General features: G+C 37.0%; 1 protein-coding gene across 6 annotated transcripts in view; it reads right to left on the bottom strand.

Annotated features, from left to right (window-relative positions):
* PALS1 (protein associated with LIN7 1, MAGUK p55 family member) overlaps window positions 1–19,939 on the bottom strand; it is a 109,045-nt gene that overhangs the window by 38,048 nt on the left and 51,058 nt on the right. For 4 of the 6 annotated variants that reach the window (XM_057299728.2, XM_057299730.2, XM_034937143.4 and 1 more), the window contains 2 exons: window positions 18,147–18,668; window positions 5,023–5,231 (listed from right to left, as the gene is read on the bottom strand). In XM_057299728.2, the coding sequence (XP_057155711.1) occupies window positions 5,023–5,231; window positions 18,147–18,513 (576 nt within the window). In that variant the 5' untranslated portion in view covers window positions 18,514–18,668. The remainder of the gene's footprint in view (window positions 1–5,022; window positions 5,232–18,146; window positions 18,669–19,939) is intronic. The other 2 variants (XM_003824065.6, XM_055097710.2) reach the window with 1 other exon arrangement.

The following is a 19,939-nucleotide window of genomic DNA, read 5'->3' as shown; positions in this document are numbered from 1 at the left end:
GATAGGAAGTCATCCTTGATGTCTCCTTTACCTTTATTACCCACATAGAGACACTATGTCCTATTAATTTTCTACTTAAATATTTCTATAATCCATGCACAACTGCTATTCAAAATCTTACATCTGGACAATTACAATAGCCTCCACATTATTCTATGTTTCCACTGACTTTCCACAATGTTATCAAAGTAATATTTTAAATTAGAAGCCTGTTTATATAAATCTGTTCAAAATTCTTCAGTAGATTCGCAATCATGTATAGAATAAATTTCTTGCTTTAAATGTTTTATGAAGTGACCTTTTCCTGTTAAATTTGAGAAACACAAAAAAACTAGTAAAATTACCTATTTATCTAACACCCAGAGATAGCCTTTTTAATAGTTTATTAATTCTTCCATTACCTCTTACATGCAGTTTAAATGAGATATGTGTGTGCATCTGTATAAATTAATTCATATTTTCCCTGTTCCTATACAACTTCATAATTCATTACTTCTTCCTGTTTTATTGCACTGACTGGTACTGCCAAAAAATGTTGAATACTAGTGGTGGGCATCTGGAGTTTCTTTATCTTATTCAAGACTTAAATGGCAATGTGTGGGTGTTTCACCATTAGGGAAGATGCTATTGGTTTCTGGTATTATTATTTTTCTTTTTTTCCCCCAAAGTGCTTTGTCACACATGTGGTATTATTTTTGACTATTATCAAGTTAAAATAATGTGACTGGCTTTCTAAGAATTTGTATCAACAAAGAAAAAGTACTGAATTTTTTTCAGATGCCTTCTCTGCATCAAAATCATCATAGGAGGCCAGGTGCTGTGGCTCACGCCTGTAATCCCAGTACTCTGGGAGGCTGAGATGGAAGGATTGTTTGAGCCCAAGAGTTTGAGTCCCAGCTATTCAGGAGGCTGAGGTGGGAGGACTGCTTGAGCCCAGGAGGTTGAGGTTGCAGTGAGCCATAATTATGCCACTGCACAGCAGCCTGGGTGACAGAGCGAGACTCTGTCTCAAAACAAAGATCATATGGTTTTCTCCTTTCACCTATTCATATGTTAATTCTTTTAAAATATTTAAAATATTTACCAAAGTAATCCATCATAGGATAAATTTAAATTTATTAATGGCCTTCAGGATCTAGACACCATCTTTTTTTTTTTTTTGAGACAGAGTTTCACTCTGTTGCCCAGGCTGGATGGAGTGCAGTGGCGCGATCTTGGCTCACTGTAAGCTCTGCCTCCCCGGGTTCATGCCATTCTCCTGCCTCAGCCTCCTGAGTACCACCACACCCGGCTAATTTTTTTGTATTTTTAGTAGAGACAGCGTTTCACCGTGTTAGCCAGGATGGTCTCGATCTCCTGACCTCGTGATCTGCCCACCTTGGCCTCCCAAAATGCTGGGATTACAGGCGTGAGCCACTGCATCCGGCGTCTGGACACCATCTTTTAACATTAAGTCCTATACTTACTTAGCATTCAAGAAATTTGCCAGGCTTTCTCTCTCACTACCACCTCTGTACCCTTTGAGCATGGAATGCCTTTTCCTCTTTCTTACGCTTCCTGGTATATTCTCAGTCACCCCTCAAGACTCAGCAAATTAAATTTCCTTCTATGTTTTTTCCTTCTTCTCATCATTCCCCTCATCCTTCCCATCCTCCCAAAACAGAATTAGGCATATCTCGGTGCTGTTGGCACTCTTCTCATATTGCCATCATAGCACTTCTCATTAGACTGTAATTGTTTACTCATTGTTCCTCCACAGCAAAAGCCTAATGCAACTTTCACAGGTTGACAAACATCTAGGTTTTTTTTGGTTTCTATTATCTGGTTGCTATGAACATCTGTTTTTAAGCTTTTCTGTGGACACATTTTCATTTCTCTTGGCTATATACCTACAAGTGAAATTGCTGGGTCACAGTATATAGGTACATTAGCTTTAGCAGATACTGCCAAACATTTTTCCAAAGTGGTAGTATCAATTTATACTCCACCAGTGATGTATGAGAGTTTCAGTTGTTCCATAAGTTCACAAACAATACTGACAGTCTTTTAAATTGTAATCATTGTCATTCTGGTGTCAGTGTAACTGTATCTCATTATGTTTTAATTTGCATTTCTCTGTTGGCTAATGATGCCTAGTTATCTTTTCATTGCTATTGGCCATTTGGATTTCCTCTTTTTTGTGAAGTGACTGTTCTTTGTCAATTTTTTTTTTAACCGAGTAATCTTTTTTTCTTATTAATTTCCAAGAGTTTTTTTTTTTTTGAGACAGGGTCTCACTCCGTCGCCCAGACTGGAATGCAGTGGTGCAATCTCAGCTCACTGCAACCTTTGCCTCCCGGGTTTAAGTGATTCTCCTGCCTCAGCCTCCCAAGCAGCTGGAATTGCAGGTGTACACCACTACAGCCAGCTAATTTTTGTATTTTTTTTTTAGTAGAGACCAGGTTTCACCATGTTGGCCAGGCTGGTCTTGAACTCCTGACCTCAAATGATCCACCCGCCTTGGCCTCCCAAAATGCTGGGATTACAGGAGTGAGCCTCCCAAAGTGCTGGTATTACAGACCGCACCCGGCCAACAAGAGTTCTTTATATATTTCATAGACAAGTTTTTGTCATATATTTACACACACACACACACACACACACTTCAATATCTCAAAATCAAATACCATTTCTCAGCACGTTGGCTTTCATTTTTACTCTCTTAAAGGTGTTTATAAGTTCATCTAATGAAGTCCAAGTTCTAAATTTTCTTTATAAAAGCACTATAATATCCTAGGGCCAGGCGCAGTGGCTCACACCTGTAATCCCAGCACTTTGGGAGGCCGAGGTGGGTGGATCACGAGGTCAGGAGATCGAGACCATCCTGGCTAACACGGTGAAACCCCATCTCTACTAAAAGTACAAAAAATTAGCTGGGTATGGTGGCGGGCACCTGTAGCCCCAGCTACTCCGAAGGCTGAGGCAGGAGAATGGCGTGAACCCAGGAGGCAGAGCTTGCAGTGAGCTGAGATCGTGCCACTGCACTCCAGCCTGGGCAACAGTGCAAGACTCCATCTCAAAAAAAAAAAAAAAAGCACTATAATATCTAAGAAATTTGGTTTGTGTTTATTAGTAAATATGCTAGATCATCAAAGATTTAATCTAGACCTTAAAATTTGAGGTTTCCATAGGCTTTATTATTATATGATACCTAATGTTTAACTGATATTTTAAGCCACGTAAACAAAGAATACTTCTGAATGTTTCACTAAATTTCTTGAGTTTTTTTTTTTAACTTAACCTCACTAGGCCTCAATATTCAGAATGTGAAACAGGGGAGTTGGATTGGTGATTGCTGATATTTTTTTCCAGCTGTAACATAAAGGCAATGGGTCCATTTAACCTTTACGATTTTGTTATCAGATTTAACAATCCTCTCCTTGTTGAGTTCTGACTATGTGCTTTTTTCACAAGTATAATGTACTGAAAGGGCAACTTCACAGTCATGCACACTCCAGGGGAAACCATTCACGTTCTATCACTTAGTTACTCTAAGGACGTGAAAGCAAACTTTCAGAAAATCTCCTTTATACAGTACTTTTAAAATAGTGAACTATCCTATATTCACATATGTGAATATGTGAACTATCCTAAAACTAATATTCAAAATTGATCTTTTTTAAAGTCCTTTTTAACAACTTCTTTCTTCCCAAGGCATTTACTCTTTAAGCCACTTTAGTTCTTTGCTTTTCTCAACTCCTAAAACCCTTTAAGCTAAGTTGTTTCTTTTCTCCCTTCTTTCCACCTTTCTATTGTGTGTGTCAGCTTTTTTCAATTGGAGCAATTGTGATCTGTCTTGCTTCTCTCACTCTCTTCTTCACCCATTGTTGTATTTAGCAAAACAAGGACCCAGTAGCCAGCTGGACAAACCTTCCTCCTAACAGGGACAGGAATGATTATGATGATTTATTTTGTATTCTTCCCAACCGGATTTGAAACCAGTTCACTTGCCTGTGTGTTCTCAAATATGTCATATTTTTACCAAATATATTGGTACTCGTCTTTTCCTTCTATCCTGGAAGTGAGTCCAGAATTGCCTACGTGTGTGAATAGTATAAGATCAAGGTAATGTTATTTCAATCTCCGTAAGAAAAGTAATTTTAAGAAATTTCAGAAAACCATTTAAACCATAAGTAAATATGACAAGTGAGAAAAATATCTCCCTTGGGGACAATTATGTGCTAATCTACAAAGTACCTTCTAACCTATTTTATAGGTTCTGTAGCTCTAGATGTCCTCCCTCCCCAATAGCCCATTTTCTGCTCATGTTGGCATTCAATGAAATACATTCACTTGATGGGATTCCAGAATTATTCATTTTAATAATACCAAAATAACTTAAAACGCTAGAATAATGAGAGACTGTCTACTCCCCAAAACAGGAGAGTTTATTTATACCCTTTTTAAATCTTAAATTTAAAAGATGTTTGCATAACAGATCAAACACTGAACACCAGTTAGCATCAGAAACAAGAATTTAAGTCATCATGTTAACAATAAAAACTCCCATAGTATATTAAGATTTAATAATTTGAAATGTCTACAGTTTTTATAGGAGGAAAACTTCCAAATACCTAGACATAATAAATCTTAGGCGTTATATAATGCCTGATTATCAGTTATAATTATCTCATCAGTATTCACTATCTCAGTTTATAATGTATAATGCTTAAAATTCATAAAACTATACTAAAAACATTAACAAATTGCTCTCTAGTAATTCAAATATTTGTTACTATCCAAATTTATGATTATATATAAAAAATTAACTCTTCATGAAACAGTGTTCTGACTCTGAAGTAAACTTTTTTTGTTTTTAGGATAAAATGCATGTAGTAAACTGTCACAATACATTATTAACATGTAATTAACAGTAATTAATTCAAACAAATCTTATAGTCACATTAGTATTTTCCAATAATCCTGCCTTCCTGCCACTACTAATTACCTTGTAGACATCAACAAGATGTTTAGAATACATACCTCTTGAGCAAGATCTTGTGCGTTGGAGATAAGAGGAAATGGAGGACTGGCCTTGTTCATGTGTACTGTGATGGCATTGTGTATCTTAAATGCATTCTGGAAATCCTTATTTTGAACAAGTTGTAAAAGCAGTGAAATATCCTCCTGGCTCTGAGAATCTACCAAAGTATGTTGGATATGTTTAAGTGAAGAAAACAAGTCTTCTATTTCTAGTAGAAGAAGAAAAGGTATCCAAAAATTAACTGTTTCAGTATTAATTCAACATGCATTTTCAGAGAACATTTCTTTGAACAAGTAACAATTTAAGTTTTCAGAAAAATACCAAAATCTGCATATATTATTGTCAATCATGGTCATTTCATAGGTTTTAAGTAAAACTCTTTTAAAAATTACCCAACAGAATAACTTGCATTTTTACAAAGGTGTTTTAATTATAAAACTAATACACATTCAATATAAAAACAAGTGAGGGGAGGAATGCAAAAATAAAGAAATTTAAAACCACCAATAATCCCATCACCTAGAAATATTTTTTCTTAACATCCTATTTCCTTTTTAACAGTACATTGTAAATGTTTTCCTATATCACTAGTCTTTTTAAATATTTAATGATTCCATTATATTCTATTACATGGCTAAACCATAATTTATAGTAACCATTAAACTAAAGTTGAACATTTAGATTGCTTCCAATTTTTTGCTACCATAAAAACAAGCATTTCATTACATAATAATCAGTGCCACATATAAATTTGTCTGAGATTCTGATGTCTTCATAAGGTAAGTCCCAGAAATAGAACTTTTAGATAAGATTCTGACATTTTTTAAAAAGTCAAACAGCTTTTCTAGGGAGGCTTTACTAATTTGCATTCCATTAGCAATATTTTCAGCAATATTTGATATTATTATTTTTAAAAATCTTCCATTTATTTGACTAGTAAGGAAGTTGAGGTTTATTCACAATTACCAGGCACTTCTTTTGTGGTCTATAAAACTCTAATGAATATGTGAGTCTCCTAAGTTGTACTGAAAGTTGTGGGCATATGTATGTGCATTGTGTCTGCCTGTTAGTGTGCATAAATAGCACAAGCATTTTTCTGGAAAACGTTATTCTAAAATGGTTAAGAAGCACTGGTAGGCTTGGCGCAGTGGCTCACGCCTGTAATCCCAGCACTCTGGGAGGCCCAGACAGGTAGATCATGAGGTCAGGAGTTCGAGACCAGCCTGGCCAAGATGGTGAAACCCCGTCTCTATTAAAAATACAAAAATTAGCCAGGAACAGTGGTGGGCACCTGTAATCCTAGCTACTTCAGAGGCGAGGCAGGAGAACCGGGCACAGTGGCGGGCGCCTGTAATCCCAGCTACTCGGGAGGCGAGACAGGAGAATCACTTGAACCCAGGAGGCAGAGGCTGCAGTGAGCCGAGATCACACCATTGCATTCTAGCCTGGGCAACAGAGCAAGACTCCATCTCAAAAAAAAAAAAAGCACTGGTAGTCTCTTCCCTGCTGCCAAATAGGCTGTGACAGTGTACATGCACACGCACATATACTCTGTCATATTGTTGGGAATCGTTTTCCAATATTTCCATTTACCTCTTAATTATATTTATGGTTGCTCTTATTATAGAATTTGTCAACTCCGACCCCCCTGCTTTTCCTGTGTGATTTCTTTCACTGTTTCTATGCTTATAAACTTCTTCTTGTAGGTCATTAAAAAATATTTACCTAGATTTCTTCTAGCTTTTTATAATTTCTACTTTATTTAACTTCTATTTAATTTTAATTCATCTAGAATTTATTTCAGCATAGATCTGAAAAAATTTAACTTTATTTTTCTTCCAAATAACCAATGATTCTAGTACCACTTATTAAATAATCATTCCTGGCCAGGCGCAGTGGCTCAGGTCTGTAACCCCAGCACTTTGGGAAGCTGAAGCAGGTGGATTGCTTGAGTCCAGGAGGTGGAGACCAGCCTGGGCAACATGGTGAAGCCCTGTCTCTACTAAAAAAATATAAGAAATGTCTAGGCACAGTGGCTCACGCCTGTGTTCCCAGCACTTTGGGAGGCTGAGGTGGACAGATTGCTTGAGCTCAGCAGTTTGAGACCAGCCTGGGCAACATGGTGAGATCCTGTCTCTTTTTAAAATAACAATAATTTTTAAAAATACAAAATATTAGCCAGGCATTGTGGCATGTGCCTTAGTCCCAGCTACTCATTAGGCTGAGGTGGGAGAATCCACTGGGGCCATGATCACGCTACTGCACTCTAGCCTGGGCAACTGAGTGAGACCTCATCAAATAATAATTCCTTTTCCACTGATTTACAATGCCACCAAATTCTTACACATATCAGAGTCTGTCTTTATTTCACTGGTCTATCAGAACTATACTGTTTTATTAGAGTAGCATTATAATGTTTGTTTATATTAATATGACAAGTACCTGATCTTTCTTTAAAAGTTTCTCGACTATTGTAAATTAGTTATGTCACTTTTTTCGTTACCTCCCATTCCCTCTTTCCTAGTCTTCCAAAAAGAAAAGTCCTATTGAGATTTTGACTAAAATTAAACCTGTAAATGAGTCTAGGAAAAACTTAGAGCACATACGAGGACTTATACAGTCAAAGACAGTATAAAAAAAGACAGGGAGGCCGGGCACGGTGGCTCACGCCTGTAATCCCAGCACTTTGGGAGACCAAGGCGGGTGGATCATGAGGTCAGGAGATCGAGACCATCCTGGCGAACACGGTGAAACCCCGTCTCTACTAAAAATATTTTAAAAATTAGCCGGGCGTGGTGGTGGGTGCCTGTAGTCCCAGCTACTCGAGAGGCTGAGGCAGGAGAATGGCGTGAACCCAGGAGGCAGAGCCTGCAGTGAGCCGAGATAGTGCCACTGCACTCCAGCTTGGGCGACAGAGAGAGACTCCGTCTCAAAAAAAAAAAAAAAAAAAAAAAAGACATGGAAAAAAATCTTCCCAATGTGCCTTTTTGTCAGCTCTCTTCTTTTAAGGTCTGCAGAAACACCACTGACTCTTATTTATCTTGTATCCCACAATTTGAACAGCAGTTAAATTTTTAAATAGATTTTAACAGTTCTTTGGTTGATTCTTGAGGTTCGCTATCTTTCCCGCCCCAAATCAAAACAACTTTAGTCTTCCTTTCAAACATATATATATTTAGTCTTCCTTATTTTATATATATAGTTGTCCCTCAGTATCAGTGGGAGATTGGTTCCAAGACCTCCCACAGACAGAAAAATTTGCAGATGCTCAAGTCCCTTATATAAAATGGTGGAGTATTTGCATATAAGGTATACACATCCTCCAGTTACCTAAAATCAGCTCTAGATTACTTATAATACTTAATACAATGTAAATAGCTGTTATATTGTATTGTTCAGAGAATAATGACAGGGAAAAGTCTTTTTTATAAAGACTTATAAGACTTAAAAGCCAGCCACGTGCGATGGTGGCTCATGCCTGTAATCCCAGCACTTTGGGAGGCTGAGGCAGGTGGATCACACGAAGTCAGGAGTTTGAGACCAGCCTGGCCAACATGGCGAAACTCCATCTCTACAAAAAAAATACAAAAATTAACCAGTTATGGCGGTGTGCTCCTGTAGTCCCAGCTACTTGGGAGGCTGAGGCAGGAGAATCACTTGAACCTGGGTGGCGGAGGTTGCAGTGACCCAGTATCACGCCACTGCACTCTAGCCTGGATGACAGAGTGAGACCCTGTCTCAAAAAAAAAAAAAAAAAAACAGGAAATAAAGAAAATAAAACTTTTTTCCTTGTCATTATTCTCTAAACATACATATATGTGTGTTCATCAGTAGTTTATAATGAAGAAAAATTTGGGAAAAAATTTAAAAGTCAAAACCGTCATTAGAATGACCTAAGAAGCTGTGGCCCAGAGCTAGATAAGAGCTGAGGGATAGCCAGAATCTAACCATAAGCTAATATTAAGAATAGATAGGAAGAATATAAAATGTCAGATTCCATCACATACAATGAGGTTACCAAAGAATTCCCTAAGAGATTAAAGAATTCAACAGCCTTAAAGTGTCTTAAAAGCAAAATAGGATAACACTTAAATATCTTATAAGAAAAATTATAAAAGCAACAAAGCAGTTAAGCTTTGCATAAGCTACAATCTTATGGGGACTAGACTTCTCTGAGTAGACAATTAAATTACTGTTTAATTAAAACAATTTTCTTCGTAAAGATGGAGTCTATAACTCCTGGCGTCAAGAAATCTTCCTGCCTCGTCCTCCCAAAGTGCTAGGATTACAGGTGTGAGCCATGCCTTGCAAGGTCTTTAGTAATTGTTAAAAGGGTCTCATGGCCGGGTGCGGTGGGTCATGCCTGTAATCCCAGCACTTTGGGAGGCTCAGGAGGGCAGATCACCTGAGATCAGGAGTTCAAGACCAGTCTGGCCAACATGGTAAAATCCCGTCTCTACTGAAAATACAAAAAAATTAGCTGGGTGTGGTGGCACATGTCTAAAGTGCCAGCTACTTGGGAGGCTGAGGCAGGAGAATCGCTTGAACCTCGGAGGCGGAAGTTGCAGTGAGCGGAGATCGCACCACTGCACTCCAGCCTGGGCGACAGAGTGAGACTCTGTCTCGAAGGAAAAAAAAAGGGAGACCCCAGCCTGGCTGTCAGTGTATTGTGAAAGACTGAAGGCCTCAGATTTCACCACTGACTGAAATCAACAAGCAGCCATAGACAGCCCAGAAGGTAATTGTATCCCTACTGGGTCTCTTCAACCTCAGGGGAATTTAAACTTTTTAAGGCCAAGGAGTTTCTGTATAATCTCTCCTATGTACCAAAGCCACTCAAAAGGACACTAAAATACTGACATTATTTTGAAAATTACCTGTACTTCTACTTTTCGGCTGTTAACTACTGGTATTATTTTGCTACGCCATGTAGCCTTTCAAACTTTTAAAATGCTGGTCTAACCGTATAGATGACACTGTAAATGTTGTTTTGCAACCTATTTTCCAATTCCTTAGAATAAATTTCTAGGATAAAATTATTAATCAGATAACAAAAGCATTTAACACTTTGACACATACTGCCAAAGCTGCCTTCTGGATTTGTACCAATTCATACCCCTACCAGCATTGCACATGAATGTCTGTTCTCACAAACACAAATCAATTTAAGAATTATCAATCTTTTAATTTTTGGGATCTGGTATGATAGAACATATTTTTACAAGTTATAGCCATTTGAATTTCTTCTTTCATCCATTTTATCTTTTGCCCATTTTACTACTAGAGTGCTTTTTAATAAGTAGAATTTAACTGATATCCCTGTAGTCTTAACTAGAACATACTTAATATAATTTCATCCTTTTTTCTTATATCAGAACAATGGCTTTTAATCCAATATATTTATGAAAAAAAAAACTAAGGAAATGTAAAAGACCTATTTTGCCACAGTTCTAATTTAATCATAACCAGAATCTCCAGTGTCTTTTTTTTTGTTTTTGTTTTTGTTTTTGAGATAGGGTTTCGCTCTGTCACCCTGGCTAGAGTTCGGTGGTGTGAACATGGCTCACTGCAGTCCTGAGCTCCCAGGCTCAAGTGATCCTTCCCACCTCAGCCTCCCCAGTAGCTGGGACTACAGGTGCATAACACCACACCCAACTAATTTTTTTGTATTTTTTGTAGAGACAAGATTTCACTGTCACCCAAGCTGGTCTTGAACTCCTGGACTCAAGTGATCCACCCACCTTGGCCTCCCAAAGTGCTGAGATTACAGGCATAAGCCACCACGCGCAGCCATAAAGGGTACATTTTTAAAAGCACTTCACAAATACGTATTATTCAAGAACAGTTTTTTTCTTTTTTTTTTTTTTTTGAGACCAGGTCTCACTCTGTCACCAGGCTGGAGTGCAGTGGCGCAATCAGAGCTCACTGCAGCCTCAACTTCTCAGGTTCCAGCGATCCTCCCACCTAGCCTCCCAAGTAGCTAAGACCACAGTCGCATTCCACCACACCTGGCTATTTTTGTTTTTTTTTTTTTGGTAGAGATGGAGTTTCACCAGGTTGCCCAGGCTGATCTGCAACTCCTGAGCTCAAGCGATCCACCCACCTCGGCCTCCCAAAGTGCTAGGATTATAGGCATGAGCCACCACGCCCGGCTAAGAACAGTTAATTTTCCACACACTCAAAGAAATGTTCCATTCTTTGATGGATATATCTGTTACTTAAACAAAAATCCACCTAAGTTTTTCAACATTCTATATAATTCTGCAGGGAATTTAAAAAATCCATTCAGATGTAACTAAATCAGTCCTGTCAAATACACTCTTCCATAATAAAAGATGAAGACACAGAGACAACAAAGAGAAGACAGAGGACAGAGAAGAAATTCCCTTCCCCAATCCCATACAGACAGACAACAGACACAAGAAGGAACCATATGGACAGAGAAAGAGAGAAATGAAGAACCACAGGGCTAGTGAGAAAGACTGATATATGTGCTAGGTTGGGAGTGGACAAAAAAGTAAGTACTAAGGCGGGATGGAGGCACTCTGCCCAGGAGAAGGTAGAGGCAGGCATAGCAAATCTAGCTTTGGTAGTAAATTCAAGTCTGTAACAAATTTCCTACAAGGAATTTCTTTATATCTAGTTTAAATTATTTGCCCTGTAGGTGGAGCTATTTCCTCTTACCTGATTTTTCAGTAGAAATTAAGCTCCCATCTTCTCTAATATTTCACGCAACATTTAACTCGATTATTTAAAAGAGAGAATATATTACTCTAAAGTAAGAAAATTCACTTACATTTGGCTTTAGGATACAACTAATCAGATGAATACAAACATACACATGGGTCCACAAATCCACCCTCGTAAACTCTGTCCTCCCTCCTTGCCCTCTCCTGTCAGTCTAAAACGTAAAAGAATGGACTCTGAAACAGGCAACAGAAAGCAATCACCAAGAGTTACTTTATCAGAAAATCCTACTTTCCAATGCCTAGAACTCTGGGTAACCATGTGGAAGATTTTTTGGTTATAAGGGTAAACATTAAAATTACCTAAGGGGTTCAGGCGCGGTGGCTCACACCTGTAATCCCAGCACTTTGGGAGACCGAGGCAGCTGGATCAGGAGATCAGGAGATCGAGACCATCCTGGCTAACACGGTGAAACCCCATCTCTACTAAAAACATACAAAAAAATTAGCCAGGGGTGGTGGCGGGCGCCTGTAGTCTCAGCTACTCGGGAGGCTGAGGCAGGAGAATGGTGTGAACCCGGGAGGTGGAGCTTGCAGTGAGCCGAGATCGCGCCACTGCACTCCAGCCTGGGCGACAGAGCGAGACTCTGTCTCAAAAAAAAAAAAAAAAAAAAAATTTACCTAAGGAATCTCCATCTGGATTGGCATCATTTATTTTTATATATTACTCTCATTTACCCCATATGAAAACAGATAGCTTCTAGGGACCTATACCCAGCATTAAGCTTCTCCATTTCATTGTGTAAATAATTCCAACTCTTTTAACCTGTCCTCAGAAATTTCAAGTCCAACCAACTTCATGACTTTTTTCTGAAACTTTTAAGATTTCTTTTCCTCTAAACTGTAGGGTCAAATATGATACTCAGATGGGGAACTTAATATTACTAAGTAGGAGGAAATTACATCAGTTTCCAGTACATCTACCTGTGGAATTAAAATTGTGGTGGCTCATGCCTCTAATCCTAACACTTTGGAAGGCCACGGTGGGAGGATCACTTGAGGCCGGGAAGTCAAGACCAGCCTGGGCAACACAGTGAGACCCCATCTCTACAAAAAAATAAAAATAAAAAAAAAAAATTTTTAACCTAGACGAATGGAAAAACAAGATGTGGTATATTTGTACAGTGGAATATTAATTCATCCATAAAAAAGAAATGAAGTACTGATTCATGCTACAATATGGATGAACCCTGAAAACATAATGGTAAGTGAAAAGAGGCCAGTCACAAAAGAGCCTATGTTATGTAATTTCATTCATATAAAATGTCTAGAATAAGCAAATCCAAAAAGAAAGTATATTCGTGGTTGTCAAGGGCCAGGTGGTGGACAGAATAGGGAGTGACCATTAATGGGTACATATTTTGGAATTATATAGTAGTGATGGTTGCACAACCTTGTTTTTTTTGTTTTTTTTTTTTTCTTTTTTTTTTTTTTAGCACTGCAGCCTCGATCTCCTGGGCTCAAAGCTCAAAAAATCCTCCTGCCTCAGCCTCCCTAGTATGCTGGGACTACAGAAGCATGCCACCATGCCCAGCTGTTTTTTTTTTGTTTTTTTTTTTAAGAGATAGGGTCTATGTTGCCCAAGCTGGTCTCAAACTCCTGGGCTCAAGAGATCCTCCTGCCTTGGCCTCCAAAGGTGCTACTAATACGGGCGTGAACCACCACGCCTGCCTGCACAACCTTGTGAGTATACTAAAAACTAATGAATTCTACAGTTTAAAAGACAAAATTTTATGGTATGTGAATTATACCTTAATAAAGTTATTTTTAAAATGAAATAAGAAATTAGTGGTTAAGATCCACAAATTTTATGGACTACAGAGTTAGGTGATCTCTCTGTAGCTTCTGGTTCTAACAAAAATTAAATTTCATTCAAACCTGTAGTGTGCCATTTATTCAAATGCATTTTTCATTTGGTCCTCAAGAAAATCCTGAAACCGAGGCTCAGAAAATTTAAGTAACATGCCCAAAGTCAATAGCGCAATTTAGTGACATTAAAAAGTATTTAAACTCAGTTTTGACTCTAATATCCCTACACTTTCCAATATGCAGCTACCGCATACATTTCTGAATGTGCCGTAAGACAACGAAGCAAATCTTCGCAGGCAGAAATAAGTTTTAAAACCTACTACTGCTTAATAAGTGGAATGAAGTTTCAACGTATTGTGTCAAAGACTGAATGATGTAGCAGTTACTTTTCTATAGAATTATGTGTATTTAATAAACAAAATTTACATTACTATACATATACTCTAATGAATTTTTACATCTTTAGGTCTAATTTTAGCAACTTGACTAAATCACAGAATCCTCAAATGATCCCAACACTTCAAACATTAAATCTAGTGACAACAGATTTAATTATTTCAATTCCAGGAAGGTAAAAAAAATTCCCTGAAGGAATGGCTAATAACATTTATTTGGAAATATCTGTAACAATAGCTAAACAAAAATTTGATAGTAAAAATAATCAACTTCTCAGAAGCAGGCTGAACTAAAACTCAAGATTTACTGGCACTGGGATTTTGTCTGTTGGCTTGAAATAAACTTTATCTTAAAGCCAACCTTTAAAAAAGTTTACAATCACACAAAATTCCAGTATGCCCCATGATCAATCAAAAGTCAGTTAAATGCCAGAATGAAATCTGAAAGAGCTATTTTACTTTAAAATGTCAATAATCTTTTGACTTAATAGTTTGAATATCCAGAGACATCTGACAAAAAATATGCAGACACTAATTAAGACTGAAACATGCTATTAATTCTATGAAAATATTTTGTTCTTTAGCTTTATTCATCCCAGTTTTCTTCCCCGTGGTGTGTTTTTCCTTCTTCACACTAATAGTATCTCATAGATTAGAAAGCCCCTAATCACAAATTCCAGGAGTCTTTTTATTAACCACTAAACAGCTCACCACAGATATATATGGGTGTGTATGTTCCCTTTCCTGACACTGCTTCAAAGACAACAATTTTATAGTCACATATATGATAGATGGCAGTCATCCCTAGTTTATTCAAGTATTCTATCTATATATTTCCTTGTCCACATCCCTGGCCCAAAATTACTTAACTGAGAACACAAAAACAGTGAAATCTATAATATAGAAATATATGAAAATTACCCTACTCTGGCTTAACCCACTCTAACCTGCATTATTTTCTTTTCCGAGGATTTCTCTCACAAGGTAGTTTGCTCTGATTATGAAAGAGAACAAAGACAATAATATTTGTAACAAAGCAAGCTTTAAAAACTAATGCCAATTTTAAGGAAAGCCTCCGTAATATCAAATTTTTTACCATTTATAATACTAATTATTCATTTGAAATCTAGTTCCCATATCACTATTTCTTATCTTTCAAAAAAATTCTAACTGCTTTTAAACAAGAAAATTCAGTTCATCCTTTGAGTATTTTCTATCAATTCCATCCCTGTACTTTTATTATCATACATTGTCAAATTTACAAATGCTTTTCATTAAAAACCACCCAATTACTTAATCTTGCCAATCATATTTTTGATTCTTAAAAGAATACTTTGTCTACTCACAGATAAATGATGATGTATTGTTTAGAAACTGAAGGCTTCCTCTCAGAGAAATAAATCAGTTGCCCATTCTTCCCTCATTTAAAATAAGGTTGCTGTTTCTAGATGTGAAAAAGGCTCAGAAGTTGTCTCCTGTCATATGGGTATTAATCAAATACTAGCCAGGAGACACACACAATGTTCAGGGAGTACTTCTCTTACAGTTTGATGTGTTAGCAGATTATGAACAAGAAAAAAAAGTTTGGCAAAAAGCTATTACACTTCACTTTAAACAAAAACTTAAAAACCTGAGGCTATGACTGACAATAGCAAACTATACCTTATGCTAATTTCTCATGATTCTTACATAACAGATATCTGTGTTGACTATATCAACATAAAATATATCATTTATTTCTCAAAATACATCTTCTCCTATCCAAGAAATGAATTACAAATACCTGTTATGACATCTCAAATTACTTTAAAATAAAATACATAAAACTGCCTTAAATTCAAGGACCACACATAGGTACTTTTAAAAACCACAGCAGATTACACATTGGAATAGAGGTATCCTTTAATCTGAATTTGTAAAAAAGTCAGCAATAGAACATTCAAACAGAAACAGGAAAAAGCAAAAAAAAAAAAAATTAAGAGAAATGATGTCCAATTTTGTGTGCTTAGGCAAAACAAACAAAACCATAAACTCACAACTGTTCTCTTACTAAGTGAATCCGGCTGAAGCTATATTTCTTTCTTTACTGTGATTACATGAATATTACCTATCAGATGGATACTTACACCTGATTCTAAGTAAACCAAATGGACAAATACGTTAATCTTAAGGGAATGTAAACAGAAAAACAGAAGAATCAATCCAGGTTTGCACTGGATATAACAAACTTCCTCCAATAAAATATTTTCAGAATATTTTAATAAATAAATAATAATAGAGTGGTGGGAAATGAAGGCTACTAAGAAGCAATCAGGAATGAAGTATTTTTACTCTAATAAAACCCTCAGGAAAAAAGAGCATAAAATTCTTTCACATAAAGGTATTAAAAAAATGTAATCTTTTAGCTTTCACTGTAATTAAAATGTCTGAAGGCAGGAATTTAGCAGACTTCACTATGACTGAACACATATCTATGATTTCTTAAAACACAGAGAAGCATGTACATATGAAATGTGGATCCTGAATAAAAATTTATAACAAAGAAAAGAAGATGACGTGATGTAGTAGAAACTGCTCCAGACTTGAGACGGGCACGGTGGCTCACACCTGTAATCCCAGCACTTTGGAAGGTCAAGGAGGGCAGATCATGAGGTCAGGAGTTGAAGACCAGCCTGACCAACATGGTGAAACCTGGTCTCTACTAAAAATACAAAAATTAGCCGGGTGTGGTGGCACATGCCTGTAATCCCAGCCACTCGGGAGGCTAAGGCAGGAGAATCACTTGAACCTGGGAAGGTGGAGATTGCTGTGAGCCGAGATTGCACCACTGCACTCCAGCCTGGGCAACAGAGCAAGACTCCACCTCAAAAAAAAGAAAAGAAAGAAAGAAAAGAAAGGAAAGAAAGAAAGAAAGAAATTGCTCCAGAGTTGGAATAAAGAGACTTAATGAGGAACAAATCTGGCATATACATGGTACCTTTGGCCAAATTAGAAAAAGGTGCTCTATTCTGGGTAGCCACAGCTCTGGCCTGGTGAGTGAAACGCAGGCTGGATACCGGTTTCCATTCAAACCATTTTGTGTAGTACATCAACACCCGATCTGGCAAATTCAAACTTGGCTCTACCATTGGTGTCTTTAAAAAGTTGTTTAACTAAGGTTCAATTTCTTTATCTCCAAAATGGAGATTACAGAGTACTGTTAACAGGATTATTTTATTACATGAAACAATGTTTGCTAAAACACTTAGTACAGGCTCAACAGACCCTTAAATGAATGGCAAAATGATGACAATGACAATAAAAACTTTCTCCTTCTACAAAAAAGTAGAAATATATCTTTTTTCACACCTAAAAAATAGCAAACCACCAAAAAATAAAATGCTCTCCTAACACTAGTTCAGTGAGCACTTGGGTGTATGTGCACGTGCAAGAAGGGCAGGCAGTAAATTCAATGATTAAATATTCTAAGTTTGGAAACATGCATTTGATATCAATCTCTCTTGTAGATTCACAATGCCTAGTAACATTCTAACAGCTATGAGAAGTCCCGTGATAAGAAGCTATTTAACTTATTTAGCCCAGAGTTCTCAAAATCCATTTGGTCACAGAATTCTTTTGGTTCGGTTGTATCTACTTATATCTCATAGGACTTTTTTTTTCCCCCCACAGAACAGAATTTGGGGATATAGAAAATACCATTATTTTATGTTTATGATACCATATGAACAATACCAGTTCTTTTTATTGACAATCATTAATTTAAAAAAATCAAAGAATTTAAACGGTAGTTACAAATTTATTACTATTTTACAAAACTTTAAGGAAATCAGAAATTCAAAATCTGAAAATTCTTTTTTAGTATTTTGCATAAAGTTTGTGGTTTGATATAAAAGGTAAATTTCAAGGCTTTAAATGTTAGGGCCCATGCAGAACTCTTTAATATCTAAAAAAACATGTTATAGTGACTTAACATTTAAGCCACATGCTTTTAGCTCTATGTTGGTAACAGTAAACAATAGTTATACGGCGTTTCCAAGAAAACAAAGGATCTTGGTCTGGAATTCAAACTGTCATTACTTACATTCTCTTAAACCCTCTTCCTTCCCATATACATTATAAGGCACAGATAAATTAAAGCAAAATGTTTTCTGTTATACCTCTATTTTTACTTACCTAATATTTTCACAGCATAATGAGGACTTTCTAAGACAATTCCTTCCTCTGTATCAAACATAGGGTTATCTATTCCGGTCTTTGGAGGAATTTGGGCTAGTTTCTTAAGTCTCATGGAAGAATTAAGGTCAAGTTCTTGCTTTTTCCCTTCTTCCTCTCTCCTACGCCTCATGTCCTCCTGTTGTTGCCGAATACGCTCCAACTGTGCACTTCGACGTATTGGCATCATCCTGGTGCCCAAATCTCCAGGGCAGTCAACAGCCATCTCTCGGTGCTTCTGATGTTCCTCTGGTGATGCAAGATCAACATTTTTTACTTCGCTGTCTGATTCCTCTGTAACATGCCCATTCATATGGGATGTTGTCATGGTTATCTATGAAAACCTGTACCACTTTTTATAAATCAATTTTTCCTATAAGCCAATTCTCTTGATTCTGTAGTATAAAATCCATGTTACTTCAAAAAAAAAAAAACTTCTCACATCACATAATAATGCTATGAAAAAGTATCCATGAAGGAAATCTAAGGGGAAAGATGGGGGGAAAAAAAGTGTAAGAATTACAATATAACAGCAGGTTTTTACACAGCCCACTTCTAATCACCATACAACATAGAAAATAATAAGTATGTAATATTATTTTGCTAAGTAGATTAAGTACTTTCACTTTACAGATAATGGTGAGGAAATCAAGATTCCCCCCTCCCCCAAAAAGTCCCTTTCCAAAAATGTGAAACATACTATTCAATTTTAAAGCTAAGAAAAATGATATACAGTACTGGAAAGTTTAGCAAAGTAGGAAAGTAAAAAGTTTGGGGTACTAGTTTGGTAGAGAACACGTTGCTTGCTTCAAACATAAAAGGTGTTTTAATCATCTTTTAGTAGTTGTCTCAACACTGTACTACTTTATGCTCAACAATTAACATAGGATTGAAATAACTTACTGCTAAAGAATAACTGCTAAAGAAATTGATGAATGATCAACTGATTTGGCATATAGCAGCCTTGTTTGTACCTCACTTGAAATACAAGCAGTATTCTGGGGGATAATTCATCTTTAAGAGTTTTTGAGATGGAGAACATGCCCAACGAATAAGAAACTTCAATTAGCAGCTGAGGCAGCTACAGGACAAAACTACATTGAGACAAGGATTACATGGGTTATCAGTCTTTATAACTGGTCCCATTAAAAAAAAAAAAAAGAATTGGGCCGGGTGCAGTGGCTCACGCCTGTAATCCCAGCACTTTGGGAGGCCAAGGAAGGCAGATCACCTGAGGTCGGGAGTTCGAGACCTGGCCAACATGGCAAAACCCCGTCTCTACTAAGAAAAATACAAAAACTAGCCAGGTGTGGTGGTAGGTGTCTGTAACCCCAGCTACTCAGAAGGCTGAGGCAGGAGAATCGCTTGAACCTGGGAGGCAGAGGCCGCAGTGAGCTGAGATCACACCACTGCACTCCAGCCTGGGTGACAGAGCGAGACTCCATCTCAAAAAAAAAAAAGAATTGGGGTTAACTCTACAAGAATTACAAGGATTCATTTAGAGAAAACGGTTGTATGTGTTACCACTCAAAAACTTTTGAGAGTCATACTGTACAGCAAAAAGATCCCAGTAAACAGGGAGATAAGAAAACTGAACTTTTAATCCTCTAGTTTTATGACTTAAGACCAGTCATTTTCTCTCTTTGACCCTCAGATTCACTTGGAAGCTTTATTCATAGGATTGACAGTTCTGAGTTTCACATGAGTTAATGTATACTTACATTAATTACCAGTATTAACTTGATTCTATTTTA

This window comes from Pan paniscus, chromosome 15 (assembly GCF_029289425.2).
Source record: "Pan paniscus chromosome 15, NHGRI_mPanPan1-v2.0_pri, whole genome shotgun sequence".
Classification (NCBI taxonomy): Eukaryota; Metazoa; Chordata; class Mammalia; order Primates; family Hominidae; genus Pan; species Pan paniscus.
This window is presented reverse-complemented; position numbering and strand designations above follow the sequence as displayed.